Source organism: Mugil cephalus, chromosome 21 (genome assembly GCF_022458985.1).
Source record: "Mugil cephalus isolate CIBA_MC_2020 chromosome 21, CIBA_Mcephalus_1.1, whole genome shotgun sequence".
Classification (NCBI taxonomy): domain Eukaryota; kingdom Metazoa; phylum Chordata; class Actinopteri; order Mugiliformes; family Mugilidae; genus Mugil; species Mugil cephalus.
The window spans coordinates 6,741,434-6,759,612 of NC_061790.1; the positions used below are offsets into that span (position 1 = coordinate 6,741,434).

At 45.7% G+C, this 18,179-nt stretch overlaps 2 protein-coding genes across 3 annotated transcripts in view; one reads left to right on the forward strand and one right to left on the reverse strand.

The window, feature by feature from the left end:
* On the forward strand, window positions 1-7,954 carry LOC124998838 (reticulon-4-interacting protein 1 homolog, mitochondrial-like). Its single transcript, XM_047573425.1, has 9 exons — window positions 1-578; window positions 666-814; window positions 1,855-1,923; window positions 2,795-2,919; window positions 3,399-3,447; window positions 3,573-3,709; window positions 4,179-4,362; window positions 6,241-6,336; window positions 7,269-7,954. The coding sequence occupies exons 1-9, from the start codon at window positions 305-307 to the stop codon at window positions 7,443-7,445; spliced, it is 1,260 nt and encodes a 419-aa protein (XP_047429381.1). The 5' UTR covers window positions 1-304; the 3' UTR covers window positions 7,446-7,954.
* The window catches only part of LOC124998837 (beta/gamma crystallin domain-containing protein 1-like), a 26,486-nt gene continuing 16,167 nt past the window's right edge, over window positions 7,861-18,179 (reverse strand). For both annotated transcript variants that reach the window (XM_047573423.1, XM_047573422.1), the window contains 13 exons: window positions 17,704-17,739; window positions 17,043-17,182; window positions 16,761-16,881; window positions 15,900-16,045; window positions 14,683-14,809; window positions 14,133-14,162; window positions 13,892-14,004; window positions 13,235-13,367; window positions 11,899-12,038; window positions 10,309-10,432; window positions 9,985-10,143; window positions 9,548-9,707; window positions 7,861-8,477 (listed from right to left, as the gene is read on the reverse strand). In XM_047573423.1, coding sequence (XP_047429379.1) covers window positions 8,389-8,477; window positions 9,548-9,707; window positions 9,985-10,143; window positions 10,309-10,432; window positions 11,899-12,038; window positions 13,235-13,367; window positions 13,892-14,004; window positions 14,133-14,162; window positions 14,683-14,809; window positions 15,900-16,045; window positions 16,761-16,881; window positions 17,043-17,182; window positions 17,704-17,739 — 1,518 coding nt within the window. In that variant the 3' untranslated portion in view covers window positions 7,861-8,388. The remainder of the gene's footprint in view (window positions 8,478-9,547; window positions 9,708-9,984; window positions 10,144-10,308; window positions 10,433-11,898; window positions 12,039-13,234; window positions 13,368-13,891; window positions 14,005-14,132; window positions 14,163-14,682; window positions 14,810-15,899; window positions 16,046-16,760; window positions 16,882-17,042; window positions 17,183-17,703; window positions 17,740-18,179) is intronic.

The following is an 18,179-nucleotide window of genomic DNA, read 5'->3' on the forward strand; positions in this document are numbered from 1 at the left end:
ATTGGCTGCCTCTGTGAGTTCAAGGGTTAGCTTATTTGGTAAGTTGTTACATACTGGACAGAGGTGTATTATCTGTTATTTGTTTTAACAGCTGTTGCTCTTTTAGCCCAACGAATCACAACAGTAGTGCGCAAATATTTTGTCGCCAGTTTATTCAACCGGTTTCGTATCCTCTGTGCTTTGAGCGGCGACACGAGCTGGACATGCTAATGTTTGCTAAGTAGCTGCCTAGCTTGCCGAGAACTGTTATGAATGTCACATACTGTACTGTGAACTGACCTCGCGGGCATTGCCAGCCGGAACCATGGCATCATCCAGGCTCTTGTGCTCTTTTAACACGAAAGCAGCCGGCTCGATCAAAGCGTTAGCCGGGGGCACAGTGTGCTACCGAAGAAATGTTTGCAGTTCACCTTCAAGGCTGCAGAGCTGCATGTCAGCCTGGGTCATCGATCAGTATGGCACTAATGGGGTTTTGAGGTATACAGAAGAAAGCGCAGCCCCTGTTATTCATTCTGCCAGAGAGGTGATGATTAAAGTCAATGCGGCTAGTCTTAATCCACTTGATGTTTCCATGAGGGGTAAGTGTCAACCAGTATTAAATCGAGCAAAGACATCATAATAAATATGAGGTTTTACAACATACCTGCTCCCTTTCTCCATTTCAGCCGGCTATGGAGCAAAACTGCTTAAGCTGAGAAGAGATCCATTATCTATGGAGAGTGACAGTGAGTTTCCTCTCATCCTGGGTCGTGATGTGTCTGGTGTAGTGGTGGACTGTGGATCACAGGTTACCCACTTTGCACCAGGGGACGAGGTAGGTGCTTCACTTCGCACCGGTCTTTAAGAAAATGCATGGACGAAACAGTGCGCCTTTATCATAGCTTTATTAGAATTTAGAATTGAACTCTGCTTTCACGCATGCAATTATGTTAAATTTGGATTGAAACTATCACGTTTAACTTCCTTATTAGTGAGGTTGTGCTTTGCAGTGGGTTTAGCTGACATGCATTTCAAACACCTTCCCACCCCAATTGCAAACACAGACAATATTAGAGAAGCTGAATTAGTACCTTTCTGATTGCAAAAGCAAAATAGCGTAATATATAGAAATGACCAAGTGGCTGGGATAGTGTACAAGAACACCTGTACCCAGTATGGAACAGAAGCACCCAAGTCACAATGGGCCACACCACAGAAGGTGGTTGAGAACAACAGGGCTAAGGTTCTGTGGGACTTCAGCTTCCAGACTGACAAACAGGTCCTGGTTAACCAACCGGACATAGTGGTGGCGGACAAAGAGCAGAAGAGGGAGATGTGGTGATAGATGTGGCGATACCACATCTATCACCACTTCTCACGTCAGAAAGAAGGAACACGACCCACAGACTGGGAGAGTGGCTCCAGTAGATCTTAGGATATATGTATATATGTATATATACGTATACATATATACATATATACACACTTACATACATACATACGTGTGTGTGTGTGTGTGTGTGTGTATAATCCAAATCAATCAGCTTAGTCGTCCCTCCAGTTTGACTCATAACCGTTCCAAACATCTGCTGTGCTGTCTCCCACATATTCACATTACTGTCTTCGCACAGATATAATTGCAATTATGCAAGTACATCTTAAAGTCGGTGTCATTAAATAACAGAACAACACACATGACATGTACTATTCCAGTGTTTGACTGGTCCAGAAATATCTGTGGTAACGTCTTATGATGAGAAATGACAAGAACAGTTGCTTGAGGGCTTAACAGCCGATTAACTCGATTCTGAGAGTGCGAGTAGGCGGTTAATTTGAGCTGTGTTCACCATGTTAAATGTCATTTCTGTCTCCCAGGTGTGGGCTGCCGTTCCCCCGTGGAAACAAGGTAGTCTGGCTGAATTTGTGAAGCTAACAGAGTACGAGGTGAGTTAAAGGCTCTGTTTTATCAACGCAGTGCATTTCCGTGATAACTTTACAGTACACAATTAAGTCGTTATCTATACTAAAGCCTTGTAGACAGGGGTTTAGTATTACCTGGGGACAGCATGTGATGTTTGAGTTGCTTAGTGTATTCACAGGAGGTTAGCAAATTCTGATTTACTCAAATCTACTGGCATTGTCCCCTGCCACTACACTACACGTCAGAGGTAGATATTGCATCTTGTACGCCACAATAACAATAAAACAAAACCAAATGAATAGAAAACATGATGTGATGAGTTGTACATTGATCAGTAAATAAAATCAAGTGCATTAAAATGAGCTGTGGCGCACGTCGACGTTTTTCGAGTACTGGCGCTTCAGATGTTTATTTATTTTAGGAGAGGTGGGTCTCCGTATTGTGCATTGACGTCTTCCTAAATGTGCACCACTCTGCTGCCCAAAGTTGCATTTACAGTTGCCAGCACGGCCCCCAAAAAGAGGATGCAAAATATAAGGTTGCAGACAATCTCTGTAATTGTCACAAATTACCAGAGATCTCCAGGTAACACTATTCCAGATTTTAAATTGAACTTTTCCATCAGTATGTTTTCAAACAAATAGGAAACTAAAAAGACCGTGTTGAACAAAAAGCGTTGATTGCGTGCACTCTGTAATCCTGCCGTGTGAAAGGCAATTAGAATTAATTTAGTTTGGTTTGCTGCCGCAATTAAAGGGACGCACGAGTCGCCGTGTGTTTTCCTGCTGCATTGCGCTTCATTTATTCATGCGCCTTCCCTTCGATGCGACTCTTTTAATTATGTGGATATATATGTAACTAGTACTGACGTTGTGTGTCTGGCTCTTTTTGCAGGTCTCCCATAAGCCAAAATCCCTGAGTCACACAGAGGCGGCGTCCATCCCTTACGTGGCCAACACCGCTCTGTCAGCACTTGTCAATGCCGGTGGTCTTTGCAGAGACAGCTCTTCAAATAAAAGGCAAGCATCCGATTGATCCGGGAACAAACCTTGTAATGGAGCCCGAGGTTGCCATTTATACACAGAGCACGAGAGAATTGCTGAAAAAAGTAAGAAGTCCCTGAACATTGTTATATAATATATTTTAATAAATTTAATTCTTCTTTCTGAGAAATTAGTTCAGACTTTTACTTTCACGGGCTCTTGTTGAACTCCTTCACTCCAGCAGTTGAGCTGGAGCTGTATTTCATTCTAATTGGCATCAAAAGAATCTTAAATCCGTGCGCTTACCTCGCCGACTGTAAAAAAAATCTAATAGCGGTGTGTAATCTAATGGAACTTCTCCTCCTCCAGTGTAATTGCCTCCAATGCTGCAAATCCAGTTTTTATCCCCTGGGGGATGACGGGGGGGGGGGGTTCTACTTCTTTTCTTTAGCTTGGCTCAAATGAGTCACACAGTAATTGAATGACCTTCTGGTTGGTGGGGTTTCTTCTCTTAGAGTTTTGATCACTGGAGGATCCGGAGGTGTCGGAACATTCTCTATTCAGGTGAGTGAATGTGCACTCGCGCAGCCGTGCCTCTGTTTTTATTCGTCTCTTTATGAAGCCTGCGCAAGTGTGCGGCCCCACGCTGTGTGTATATATTCTCGTCTCCTTTCTCCGTGTTCCGCCAGCTGTTGAAGGCCTGGGGCGCCCACGTGACCGTTACCTGCTCCCACAACGCCGAAGGCCTCGTCCGGGGGCTGGGGGCGGACGAGGTGGTGGACTACACAGCGGGAGACGCGGCCGAACAGCTTCAAACGATGGAGAAGTAAGAGCCGTGTCGGCGCGCGCGCGTTTTCAAGGAATAAGGAGGGTGTGAAATTGTGCGGCGCGTCACGTGTAAATTGGCCTCATTATATATTTTTAACAGAAACCAATTGGAGTAAAATGTGCGTTACCAGCTTCAGAGTGTAATGACGTATCATTAGAGTCGGCGCCAGTCGAGGGAAGGTGCTAATAGAAAGAAATCAAACACCTTAAACACCCAAAATGTGGTAAACATCTTCCTGTCAGCGCGGCACACCTGCTCGCTCGCTCGCTCGCACGCTCACTTTCCAGTTTCCATGGAAACCGGGGCTTCAGGTCTGAGTGGATGCTGGTTCACCTACTTCAAAAACTGGGAACCGTTTGCTGTAGCTTGAAGACATAACAATTAACTTTTCCCCGCGTTGAAATGCTGCATCAATAGCACGTCGTCGTAATGAATTCAAATCTCGCTCGGCGTGCCTCTCCTCCAGGTTTGATGTCATTCTGGACAACGTGGGCGGAGAGACGGAGCAGTGGGCGATGGACCTGCTGAAGCCCTGGTCCGGGGCGAAGTACGTCACGCTGGTGACACCTTTGCTCCTCAACACCGACTCCATGGGCCTCGTAGACGGCGCTTTGCAGGCCGGCGTCACTCTGCACAACAAGGCCTTTCAGGTAAACAGGAGCAAGCAAAGCTCTGCCTGGTTGTTTGTTTTCATGAAATGCACAGAGTTTTTTCTGATGAGGCCCATTAGTGTGGGTGTGGGCGTGGACTCCAGATGCTCCAAAACTGAAAAGGCGTATTCGGTCCTCTGTGGCATGGGAAAGACAACATTGTGTAATGTGCCTACGCCTGTTGCAGCCAGCAGAGACCTTTCATTTCCAATCAGCTGATCAAATGAAGTTGAGGTGAAATTGGGAGGAAGAAATCGTGTCGTTACTTGACTCAGATTCATAGCACACTCAAATATTTCAAATGTTTTTATTGGGAAGCAAAAGACAGTACAGATAGAACAAATTGTGCAAAATAAGACTTCCTTTAATTCTCAATATATAACAAAATAACTTTAAAGAACCAGCTTGACAGCACAATCAAAGTATGAGACAGAGCTTAAAAAGACAAATGACATAATAAAAAATGAATAAAGTAATCATAATAATAATGATAAAACGAACAGATAACAGAGGAATGCCGCCCAGTAGAAATGTATGTTCAGTCTGTATGAGTGACAGACACTGGTCCCCAGATCTCCTTCTATTCCTCCAGTCTGTTGTTTAAAACATATCTGATTTTCTCTGGGTGGAGGGTGACTCATACCAAACTCTACCTTTAACACGGTTCTGCCTGACGCTTTGGGGCGTAATAAATCTGACCATTTGCAGGTGACGAGGGAATCTCAGCGTTAAGAGTTTGCGTTCCCGCGTTCGAACAGGCTTCATGTGGCCGCGTGTGCGCGCTGCCCCTTCCAGCTGCCACGTTTCGTGGGTACATGTCGTGAGTGCGTAGAGGATGAACAGACGAGGACAGGGTGGAGCTGTTTTTTGGGACCGAGTCAAGCCGTCCTGGGCAGTGCAGACTCTGGTGACAGCACAGCTGGCAGTGTTAGGACTGGGCGTGGGGATGAGACGGCGTGTGAGAGTGTGTGTGTGGGCATCAAACCAGATACGAGGTTTGTGTGTGTGTGTGGTGGGGTGGGGTTAGGGGGGATATGTATGCGTGCACACGAGTTTGCCGCTGAACCAGCAGTATTTGGTGTTTGTACAGATTGTGGTCGACTGTCTCCCCCCCCGGCAAAATACCAGTGTTGTTGTGTGTTTCTTGCCAAACCTCTGCGCCCCTTTGTCCGCGGGGAGCGGCCAGCTGGTCAGTTTGGCCGCAGCAGTCACACCCTCAATGCCCGGCTCAGGGCAGCGCTCATCTGGGACGCGACAGCGCGACTGAGCCCTCTAGTGTTCGACTGCTTATCGGCATCAGCAGCAGGTGTAGCTTGACACAATGATGTCACATGACAGCATCATATCATCAAATAAAGATCAATAAGCCTTTGATTATTCATTCCTTTCTAAATGGGTTTCAGATGTTTGCACCTGTCTTTTTTTTTTTTTTTTTAACCTTCTCTATCACAGTCATTTGACTTGTCACAGCAGGATGCATTTAGATCTAGTAAGCCAGTGTGCGACATGGTTTCTGCTTTTGATTGCACCTGTGCTTACCCTGGGGTGCTATATTAAAAATAAATGCTATGAAAAAGGTCCACTGGGAGTTTTTCCTTGTAATAATAACTAAGTGGGTGAAACATTTTACCAGTATTCAGTGCAACATTTCAGTAACTGTTAATTACCATAAGATTTTCTATTAAGAAGTTGTTTTTTCTTAATGGTTTAATTCAGTCTCTTAGTGGTAACACATGTTTCTAATGATAAGAATGAGAAAATGTGCTACCTGCATATACTTTCTTACCCGATAGCCAATCTCTGTGCTCCATTTCTGCACAGTGACATTCAGATAAGTCTGCCCTCTAATTATGCCTATCTACTCTTTTTGCCTCTTAGAACATAATATCCGGTGGAGTCTTCTACAGGTGGGGATTTTACACTCCGGATGGCCCCGCCCTGGATGAGGTCAGCAGGCTCGTGGATGCGGGGAAGGTACGGTGTCACCTTATTATTCATACCTGCCATCCGGAAGCTTTTATACTGACAGAGTGGCAGAATGGGGGAGATGGAAATTCGCTCATTTGCACTTCAGTCAGAGGCTGAAATTCATGCGGGGATGGAGCTCACACAGCACGGTGAACGCGAACGTAGCGGGGGATTCCATGCCTGCCTGCCCCCCCCCCCCGTCAAGGCTCCCCCGTGGCTTTATTAAGGAGTGAGCATCACATTCTTGCTATGCCGGTTGGTCGGTCGGCCGGCCGCTCGGCCCGCTGGGCGACCGAGTCGGGCGCCAGGAGACGGGTGAATGGATTTTTTGAACAGTGCTGAGCAGCCATTCGCGAAAGCGTGTGGGACCTCTGTTCTTTTGTCCGGGGGGCTTACAGCAAGCGGCACACTCAGGCCAGTGGCGGGAAGCCGCAGACACGCCGCCTCGCAAACACACACGCGCACACGCTCGCTCTCTCAACACGTCCCATTCGCAGGCAGGAGTGTGGACGGTTTCCAGTGACGCCACCGCGCTCCCCATTCATTGTCAGCGACGAGAGATGCTGACCAGAATAACAAGCGCGGGCCGCCGCTTGTGTGGCGGGACGAGCGCAGGATTGTCCAGCCTCATCACATTCTGAACCCCTCCCTCGCGTTGTCACACTCGCAGCTATGAAAGCAGAGGTGATGATTAGGAGCTTGTGGGTGTGGAGCGGTTGGAGTTATTACGGTAATTTAGTCTGGTGTAGAGCACAATGTGGACATAAGTTGTCACAGAATAACCTAATCACTCCAGTTAAATAACGTCATAATTATGCTGTCAAATGAAGCAGATTCCAAACACATCTTTAACCCCACGATTTAAATTCATTCTCTTCACTTTTTCCTGTCGCGCTCCTCAGTGCTATGCTGACATGTCCGACTCTGGCTCGTTCCAGATCCTGCCAGTCGTTGAGGCGCAGTTTCCGTTCACCCAGGTGCCTCAGGCTTTCCAGAAGCTGGAGCAGGGCCACGCCAGAGGGAAGACGGTAGTCAGGGTGGCTGAGGAGGAGGAGGACGACGGACGTGGAGAGGAGTCGGCGCAGGAGGTGCGAGAAACGGCCGAGCTCAACTGAAGAGGGGGAGAGCAACCGTCACGACTGCCTCTCGCCTTTACAAGGCTACGCTTGACAGCATCGCAGCAGACTGTTTTATCCAAAGGGTTATGCAGCCAACTACGGGCATCGTTTGGACTTGTACTAGTAGCATGCCAAAGGTGGTTGTTCTTGTTAAAACTTATGCTGCACTCGTGTCATGCCGAAGATGTTGAAATTGCAGACTGCTGAGGGATTAACCATGAAGCGTTCAGGTTATCGGCTAGCGGGCAGCAGTTACTTTGGGGAAACGTGTTTATTTATAAGTTTTGGCTTCCTTTTCTATTCGTCCAGTCTCCCTTCAGAAAGCGAAGACGCTCCAAATTGTTACAGTGTCTTCCTCAACCAAGTACGGCTCAGTCGACTGTGCTGCGCAATGTGTACTTAAGACATCCACTGACAAAAAATAATTTTATTATTCAGAAAACAAAGCCTTTTCTGTGTTGTATAGTTTGGATTAAACGAAAATAAAAGACACAAGCGATGCAGTATTTTCTTTGTTGTTGCTTCATGTCGCATGCGGCTGCAGTGTAAGGCAGTAGGAGTGTTTAACATAATAATACTGTTTAAGTTAATCAATAATCGGGCAGAGACAGATTTATTCCACAAAAGGACAAAATATAAACCTCGGGGGAAATATTAGTGGAAGTTGAAAATTAAAAAAAAAAAAAAAAGGATTTCAAGTTCAGAACACGCCACTCGTACGTTTGTGTGGGCATTCATACATTCTTATGAAACTCCTCATTGCTCTCTAGGTTGACCTCTTCGTTGGGCATGTTGTAACCCCCCACCCCCCCCACGCGGCACAAGGTTGAACGCCTGCGGTGACGTACTCGTCCGTGAGCACTTGTCATTGAGTCTCGAGCAGAGCTGATAGAGCTGTGTCTCCGACAGTATCAGTGATCCCGTTCAGCAGTTCATGTGTTCAGATGATCTCCACGTCCCACCGCTGCTGGAGTTTATTTGGATCGAGCACGTTCAGAATCACTTGGTTTTTGTCGTAGTTATGGCCACCTGGAAGAGAAAATCATTATCATTATTCTGGTGAATGATATTGCGATATTCATACACAATCACTTAAAATACTTTGCACTGTTCCTTACTGGATCCTGTTTTAAATATGTCACTGACAAAATCATAATCCAGAAAACGATGTAGTACTGTTACTGCAGTGAAGGGCTCTTGGTGTTTGCACACTTGCTTCTCTCTGTCCACTAGGTGTCAGTAATTGACAGTGATGCAAAGTCTCCATACACACAAATACTCAGTTGTTCCGTGTTGAGGGACGTCCTCACAGGAGGTTAGATAAACGGCGACTGTGCTTACAGTCCTGTTGGCAATGTCGTCTTGTTTTGACCTAAATACACTTATTAACGCAGAGGAGTTGCATACAATTCATGTACACTCCAGTCCGCCCACCACCCCCGTAAAAAAAGAACGCAATGATCTGTGAAAAACGTCTAAAACACGCATTTGTTTCAAATAGCACCCAGACAATATATTTAATGTTGAAGCTTATCCTAGCAACGTGTGACAGTTTACCACTGTGTTGCACCTTTAAAAATAATCTGTTGCCATTTGCAGTTTTGAAACAGCAGCGTTTTCTCCGTTCTTGTTTAGCACCGGACTTCGGCTGCTCAGCCGTTTCGTTGCATATATTTTTGTTGCATAACTCTGCGAATGTTTTCATCTAGTGCCAGTTGCCGAGTTTAGCACCAGGACCGGTTTATTACTTTGCCATGCTGTTGTTAGGCATAACAGGATGTGGTTTTGTACGGTCTGACTGAAATAGGAACAGACTTCCCTGAAAAACACGTCTCCTGGATGAAAGAATATGCTGCTCTGAAACCTGCGCGTACTGTTCCGCGCCGTTGTTGTTGCATCAGCAGATGTGCAAGTAACCCATGCCACCTGAACTAATGCACGCACGCACACCATCTGGGGTGACGTGTTTCGAATCGGGTGCCAGGAGGACACAGCCATGACAGTCCTCAGTCGAGTTAATATCTGAATAGTGTCATACTGTCAAGCTTTATATGGAAATCATGAATATGATGTTCGTCAGCCCAGATGTGGACGCTCACCTTTGACTTCCAGGACGAGATCAGGGTTGAGCGAATACCGAATGAAGCCCTCAGGCGTGATGCTCCAGAGGACCCGGTCGCTCAGCTCCGGGGTGAGACCCATTCTGCTCCCTGCGATGGTGACGCTGCCGCTGGGACCCAGGCGGCATTCCTCCAACAGCTGGAAACGGGGAGCGAGAGATGTGCAAACATCGTAAAACGGCACCGAATTGATCTCGGCTCAAAAGTTGAGAAGGAGAAGAAAGACTACACCGCAAACCCAGCCTGTTTCCACTCTTAGCCCTGACCTGGGTTAACCCCTCCATAACTCGGTGTTGATTGTGGTCTAACGTTACAGGAGATGATCCCCTTACGCCCGCCCGCTTTAAATAGTATTACTCACGGGTCACGTTTTCCCTAACCTTTAACATTTATGAGTTGAGCATAATTGCCGGTACCTTGCAGTGCAGGTGTCCGTTCTGGTAGAACCAAATCTGCTCGAAACCGTCCGTCTCCTCCGTCTCTTGTATCCGCATCAGCTTGACGTCATCCAAATCCCCCGTCACTGACATCATCAGCCCCGTCTGCCTGTTCCTCAGACGGAAGTGCACTTGCTTCTGCTCGGAAAGACACAAACAGAGATCTGACGTTTCTTTTTTTTCAGTGCGCGGCTCACGTTTGTCTCCAGTGACTCTTTGACGAGACTTATATTACATTTCATTCAAATGCTTGAGTCATATAATGTGATGCAGAGCTTTTGTATTCCTAGTGGAGCATCGTACCTGTGTCAGAGGACGGAGGGATCCAATTTTCTGCCAGCTGCTGAACTTGCGCCAGTCTGGCACCTCACCAGGTCTCAGCAAAATCTGAGCTCCCCGGTAGTTGATTCCCTCATATAATACCCACCTGAGGAGAAGACAAAACAAAACACAGTCAAGTCTCTCGTGAGACAGCAGTAAAACCGTCGGCGCGTCCTCATCATTAGCGCCGAACGAATAAAAAGAAATAAACACGGCTGCCTCTATTGTTTTTCGTGTATTATTTCCGCATCTCACTCTGCCTGCGCGGTCATGAAGTCAAACGCTTCGCAACAAGCCTGCCTTGAAAAAATGTCTTTCATATTTTTCAGATGAAGAGAATTGGAAAGTAAACACCGATGCGCTGATCGTCAGGCGTAACAGTGTGACCTTGTGCCTTTGAAACAGTCAATCAGAGAATGGACACGGATCTTCTGAGGGTGTGTTGTGGTGTCTGGCAGCAGGTTAGTCCCATGTGATGAGGGGAAGGCTCTCCGTGGATCATCCCACAGATACCTGACCAGAATTTGGAGGCCAGGTCAACACCTTGTGTTTCTTCTGTCAGTGGTTTTAATGTTATGGCTGATAGGTATATATCCATTTAAGAAGGCCAGGTGCAAAGTTCAAGTGGTTCTCCCACAAGATGCAAAGTGACTTGAGTTCCTGCTACAAAGTCTTTCTTTTAAAAATAGTTTTATTTCTGAGTCACACACAGCTTCACGACTTTCCCAGGTTGTGTTGTTTTTCTTGTTTTGTTTTTTTCTCTCCTCGGTGCGACATGCTGTTTTTTTTTTTCGACTCTGGTCTCAGAGGCCCGTCTCTCCTGCCGGAGGAATGTGCCACTCCAGAGTCAGCTCTGCCTCACTGTGAGACCTTTATTTCCTTCGACACGGACTTGCACCTACGGTCTGAATCTCGAACATCAGCAACAGGTTTCCATCGCCGGCTCATCCGTCACCGCTGACCGTGCAATTTTCTGAATCCACAAAAAAAAAAAAAAAAAACGTCGTGCCCCGAGCGTTAAACCGCTTCGCTTCACGTCGATTACGCTCTCACTGCTTCGTTGTCACATGCCCATTTGTCAAAAGTAAAAACATACACAGACAGTTCAGACATATTCCATCAGACGTTATTGTTTCCTTCTTTTGTTATCTCCACGTCTTGCATATTTAATTTTAAGTACCTGTCTTTGTCCGCCGAGACTTATCTGCTTTGTTGTTACAGTAGTGAGACACCGCGAGGGTGCGGCAAGCCGCGCACAATGGCAGGGATGCTAGAAAGCTCCAGAAGATATTCAACGCGACGGATGGTAATGTTTGAGTGTGAATTTGGAAGTGACTCAATACAGATTAAAAACAACAGGGATTTGGGGCGAGGAGCAGCTGACAACTGACGGAAGGACGTGAGAGTGAATAATACAGAATATGCTTCTGTTTCATGTGTTCCCTTTCAGAAAATAATAATAATACAAAAAAAAAAAAAGATTTGACAGCACAGTGGGCCCGGGCTATCACACGGAGACTGTTGCATGCACCAGTGAAACAGACACTTTGTAAAATGTAAAAGTGTACTCACATGCCCCCTTCCGCCAGCACGGACTGGACGCGGCCGCAGCCTCCAGCCAGCTGGAGGTTGACGCATCCGTCCGTTAGGACCACCCTCTTCCCCCGCAGGCCACTCCGCTCAAAGAGAGTGATGGATGGCAACGAGAACTCCTGCCGAGGGAAGGGGAGAAAGGACAAGTGCATTAGCGAACCCGAGAGCGGCAGGTCGCGCAGGTGGGAATGAGGGTTGTTTTGAAGTTGCCCTGGAAACAGAGCGCTCTCATGCCTTTCTGCCTCCTGACATTTTTTGCTGTCGGTTAACGGCAAAGGATGGGGTGATTCTGAAGTGACACATCACGGGTCTGCCACGGACAGTGGTGACTCAGATAATAACGGGCAGCAGGTTTTTTTTTTTTTTTTTTATAAATCGAGGACGAGGGAGAACTTTCCCTACCAGATGATGTGCTGTAGCTCGGTATGAGGCAGCTCGGAGTCACAAACTGACATTTAAAACACAGTGTCAACATGTGTTTTCAAACCGTTTTTTCAAACCCTGGAGATTTGAGTCTCTGGCTAATAATGGGTCGTACCTTTTATTGAAGGAAGGAAACATGATCGAAATAGATTCCTCTGATTACAGCTGAGTATCTGGCCATTACAGAGCCTAGATATATGAGGAAAAAAAGCTTTAACTCTCCAACAGTAATTTAGAAGAAGCTACATGAATGAGCTCCGACTGCCTTTCTATTTTTTGGTTACAAAATTTGAGTTTTACTTGCAGCTCTCCCTTTTCCCTCCGAAGCAGTTTCTCTCTTGTTTTCCTGTATTACTTCTGCACCTCACTCCGCCAAAAATATCTTTCATGTTTTTTTTTTAACCTCATGAGAAGAAAGTAAAATGTCGCTATTAGATTTTGAGATGGTCAGAAGGGACCAATTAGAGAGCTGAGATGAATAAAAATGAACCCATTACCCCAGGATGCGTGTACACCGACCGGCCGTAACATTACGACCACCTCCCTAATATTGTGTAGGTCTCTGCTGTGTCACTCAAAACAGTTGTGACTCATGAGAGAGTGGACATGGTCCCTCTGAGGGGGTCCTGTGGTGTCCGGTAACGGGATGTTGTCAGAACAATGAACTGTCACTAGATGGTCAAAGTTATTTACTTCGCCTGTCAGTGGTCATGATGTTGTGGCTGAGCATCAGCCACAACATCATGACACACAGCATCAATAAAATAAGTCCTAAGTGTGCATTACTCATTTTATTTTTTTGTCTCCTGGAGGGGTAATAGAAACCTGGTTAATGACATAACAATACATATATGTGTTTAGGTGCTGGGGCGGAATTAAAAGTTGGACTCACAAAGCCGACGATCTGAAGCGACAGGACGGAGGAGCTCGCGCTGACACAGCCCATTGCTCTGAGGTCCGGATAGCTCCCCACTTCTAACACGTACATCTTGCCAGAGAAGTCGCGGCCCTCGAATGCCATCCAGCTGAACGTCATTTGCATAGATAAACAGACACAAAGAGCACACAGTGAAGCAGATGTTCTGGATTGATTGAAGCCTATTTACATAATCTGGGCTTTAAATCTCACTATGCGCATCATATTAAATGCCAGTAAACAGAAAAACTATACGTGACATGCTAGATTATACATGCTTGATTATGAATATCTCACAGTGTTATCTAATGAAAGGGCTCGAATGAATAGAGGCTGCCTTATAAAAATGTAATACATGTAGTGTATATTTCACTACTGCTGCCATAAGGGAGACGTTTTAGAGAGTGGAGCAGTGAGAGCCTGCAGCGCACTCTGAGTCATATAGATATTTAGGTAATGCGAGTAGCACGCAGCTACAACTGCAGCGGATCACTTTGGGAAATCAACTCCTAAACATTTCCCAAAACAGCGTTTCCAAACAGCGGCGATTCAAGTTAACCTGCGTCATAGCTTACAAAGTGTGACATTTCACCCCCCACCCCCACCCCCCACGCAGAGTCCCTCGACACTCACCTTCCAGCCAGGACCTTGCAGGAAGCCACAGAGAAACCGTCCTGCAGGGAGGCCACGTCGTCCTCCAGAGCCACGGAGGAACCCTGAAAGCCTGGCTCAGAGAAAAGCAGCACCTGAGGCACACATGGAGAAACAATGCGAATGAGTCACCCGCCCCGAGCTCCTTCTGCACTTCATCCGGCAAGACAGGCAGACTCACAACAACATTAATGTGGTTTTCTTTTTGATCTTTTTTTCGTACCTTAAACTTTGTAGCGCTCTCAAAATCATCCTAAAAAGACACAAAAAAGGTAAATCAGTCATTTAAAATGTCTCTTATTACATATTTCTGCGTTATATACAGTAAGTCCACAGCCTGGTGTGACAGGCCAAATAATCGCCTGTAAAACTTCTAATAAAAATATTTAATGACTTTCGAACGTAGCTGCACCAAAACGTCTCTTTTTCCTCATGTTGTTTGAAACCAACAACAACTCAGTGATGAGTCACCTCTGTGATCTAAGATGCTTCCACTTCCAGTCTTGTGACAAGTATTTTCCTCTCTTGCACTGGGAAGATCAAATTATTGTTGTCATGCCACATGCTCCCAAACATAATCCGGTCATAAGTGTTTGCCTGTTACCCCGGAGATTCCTCTACTGTATCTATCTCAAATTTGGATCTAGTCAGATCTGGCGTGAGCATTCACATGCCAGGGGAAGTGAAAACCCAGTTTCCAAGCTGTGGCGACTTGAAGTTGCAAATTGCAAAACAAGCGGGATGCCTTTCTCTGAGTCACCGTTCGCTCTTACCAGCACGACAGGCATTATTGAGCCAATGGTGGGCTCCAGCGCCCCCCAGTCCTCCGGGCTTCCGTACAGGCCTTTCTCCAGGAGGTAGGACTCGCCACAAAAGCCTGGTTCTTCAAACACAGCCCAGCTGAGAAAAGAAAAAAAAAAAACACAGAGGAACATAATCCCCTTTTAATTATGCAATGGCATTTCAGAATTGAATTTTTTTTTACATTCTATTTTAATTGGCAAGAAAAGCACAGGATTCATTTGAAGTGCCCTCATTGTATGTGCCAGTAATTCCTGGTCTCGGACCAAGTTGATAATAGCCAAATAGGCAAATGCGGCATCTGGCTTAGAGGGCCTTTGTGGACCCGTGTGCGTCCTAACACAGAGGGCAACTAACGAACCTCTCAGATATTCAAAATCAAAACACTCACGGGGGCAGCAGCATAACATGGGCGAGGCCGTGCCGACTAATAACAGGCCGGCGACGCGGCAAGAATAACCTTTCAGAAACCTTTCAAAAAAAAATAAAAAATTAATTAATTAAAAAAAAGGAAGGACCTAATGTTCCACTCTACCTTATTCACCGCTGTTAGCCTCTCCCTTGGGTGGCGGTAATCAGCATTGCATGTTCTGCATTTTATTGTTCTCATTTGCTTCTGGTTTGTTTACTTCTGCATTTCATTCTGCTGATCACAGTACAGCAAAATGCAACAACAGACACAGCAGAGAGGAGACGGGTCTTCTACTTTTCCTACATTATGTAATAACACGACTAATGAGACAAGAAATACACAAACATAAACTGCATTTCTTGCTAACGATGCCCGGGCGTCTAGCTTCCCGCCTCCTCCACGCATGAACTCACAAGGCGCCGTACTCTAAAGTCAACCTGACAGGACAGGGAGGTGCGGCAGACTAAACGTTAGCGCGGAGAGCTATCTGTCTCAGCCTGTCAGAGTGGGTGCGGCAACTTTTCCGCTATGCACCTGAGCAACTGAGAACGGCAAGAGACCGCAGGAATTTGCAGGGACCGTAACCTCAGCTATTGATCCGGTTCAGTGGAAAGCATCTAAAGGCGCTTAGGGTTACTCTGTGTCAAAAGCGTAATTCGTTAGAAACACACCACGTGCCTTTTATTCAAACTATCTTAGCGGAAGAATAATGCTGCCTGACGCTGGATTTCCCACCACAGGTGACGAGATAATGAAGGCCAGCTGTACGTCACTTACACGCCGCCGACGACATCCACAGACTGCGTCTTCATGCCGTAGTCCGTGTCATCCATGTTGCTAATGGGCACCATGAGGTCAATGTTCGGTCCCAGGTTGCCGAAATCTCTGTCGCTGAACAGTTTCAGGTGTGGGGTCATAAAATCCTGCGGTTGAAATAAAGGGAATAAAAAGCATGTCACACATGACCAATTCACATTCATTTTTGCTAATTCACAGCCATAAAAGTGAAGTAATAGCCATATTGTTGCTCTTTGAAACCATATTCACCGCTACATTAGTTTCTGTTCACTGATAAAGAACAAACATTTCATTCCCTTGTGATATAAGTTGTTTTTTTTGTTTTTTTTTAAAATCTTTTTCCTCCTACGGACGGTTACGCCAGATGCAGCTTGTTAACTAAATCAGCATTGTACTGTGCCACCTGCATGTGGCTGGCATCCAACAGCCGCGCTGACAATGCCTCGCCTCAGAAACGACTCTGCAGCTAACAATAATCTTCTGCATAAGTCACGACGTTGCAGACCTACAGCTTTTTGTTTCGTGCATCTACAAGTCAGCAAAGCCAAGCTGCTGATATTGTTCATTCCTTTAATACAGATTCATGAAACAACAAAACTTTGCTCCTGTTTAGACTCCTCAGTTTGAGTCTCCCTGCTCGCAAACGTTGCATATTGTCTCTGTTTTGGTGTCTCGTGGCTTAAATGAAATTCAGACTTGACAAGGATACACCGTTTTAGATTAGTCTGCCTTGGTGGTAAAGCTATGATTTAAATGTCACTCCGCACGTACTGTTGTTAAGCTCCAAGCTGTTTTGTGCACACAATGGCATAAGGCGTGTTTGTACAGTGCGGCACTCACAGAAAGTATTGGCCTCAGCGATAGAAGCTCTGAACCTCCCCACTCAGAGCAGTCCAGATACTCTCCTTCCTCTAGGATGTGCTGCTGACCCTCAAATCCAGGCTGGTTGTAGCCCACCCATCTGGAAGAAAATGAAAACGGATGCACATTAGAGTAGAATTTTCAAAAATCTCTCTATGTCAGTAAAATTCATCCTGAACGAATTTTGCTTCGGGCCAGAATCATTATTTTATTTGATTCTGTGTAAGCAACAGGACTAGTCCGAAGGGGAAGAGGACTCACAGGCCTCCGATGATCTTCAAAGAACGGACCGGCTTCAGCGTATCCGCGACGACGTCTCCTTCGTCGTCGCAGAAGCTGAAAACGTCGCTGTCGATTTCCAAACAGGAGCCCTCAAACTCAGGTTTCTCGTACACCACAGCCTGTAACAGATGAAAGAAGAAGGGCCTGTGGTAACTCGTCGACACCTTATCCAAGATAATTTGTTGCATTTACATTAAAATGCAAGTTCTAGTACTACGTTTCCTTTTCACACGTAAGGCAAACGGTGATTTGAAATACGACCATTTGTGAGGACAGCAACAGAAATGTGTGCACGGGATTTTTTCGCCTTCATGATAGTTGAATGGAAGTGTTTATCTCAAAGTCCTAGCTTAGGAAAAGCCTGCTCCCAAAACACACTGTGGTCACCCTCGAAATTCCTTGACACTGCATCTATTTTTGGCTTGAAATAAGATAAACACAACTAAAAAATAAAACTGGCCAAAGAATGTAATGTGCAGTGCCAGAAGGCCTTTTATAGAACATGTTTACCCTCCATAAGGGGCTCATTTTCACAGTGTGTCTTTTTTTTATTTTTACTTATTTATTTTCTCAGACATGACTTAAAAATACACAAGAGAGGTAAAAGCAAATTCTTCAGTGTGGAAAGAATTGCACATACCTTGACTTCATTCGGATTCTCCACTTTGAAACCACCCTGGAACACAGACATCATCATCAATGTACTGTACATCGTAAAAAGACTGTGAGCAATTAGTTCCATTTTCTCAGAAATTATAACTCTCCTGAGCAGTTACAAGAGGAAAAAACGAAAGAACAGGATAATTCACTGAACATTTTGACCTGAACTTCTGTCCCTACCGGTATTTAATTGCTGTTGATTCTCACTCTGTTGTATAGAGAGCCAGAGGGAAAAGTGAGTGGAAACAAAAACGATAATCTAAAGGGGTTAATTTAAACTGTAGCTAAACACGCTAACTGCGCAATCACAACGTTGCCATGCTGATGATTAACGGATAATGTTCACCGCGTCAGCCATATTAGTTTGCCGTGCAAGCCTGGTAGTGTTGAACAATTAGCGCTAAATAAAACGTACAGACGTAGGGTGATGGGAATGTCACTAGTTTCACAAGGATT

What these genes read in the sequence shown, in the direction of transcription:
- LOC124998838 (XM_047573425.1), top strand. Translation starts at nt 305, where the DNA reads ATGGCATCATCCAGGCTCTTGTGCTCTTTTAACACGAAAGCAGCCGGC. An exon ending in TGAAGCTAACAGAGTACGAG is followed by an intron (nt 1,924 to 2,794) that starts GTGAGTTAAAGG and finishes CTCTTTTTGCAG; the next exon opens with GTCTCCCATAAGCCAAAATC. An exon ending in GACAGCTCTTCAAATAAAAG is followed by an intron (nt 2,920 to 3,398) that starts GCAAGCATCCGA and finishes TTCTTCTCTTAG; the next exon opens with AGTTTTGATCACTGGAGGAT.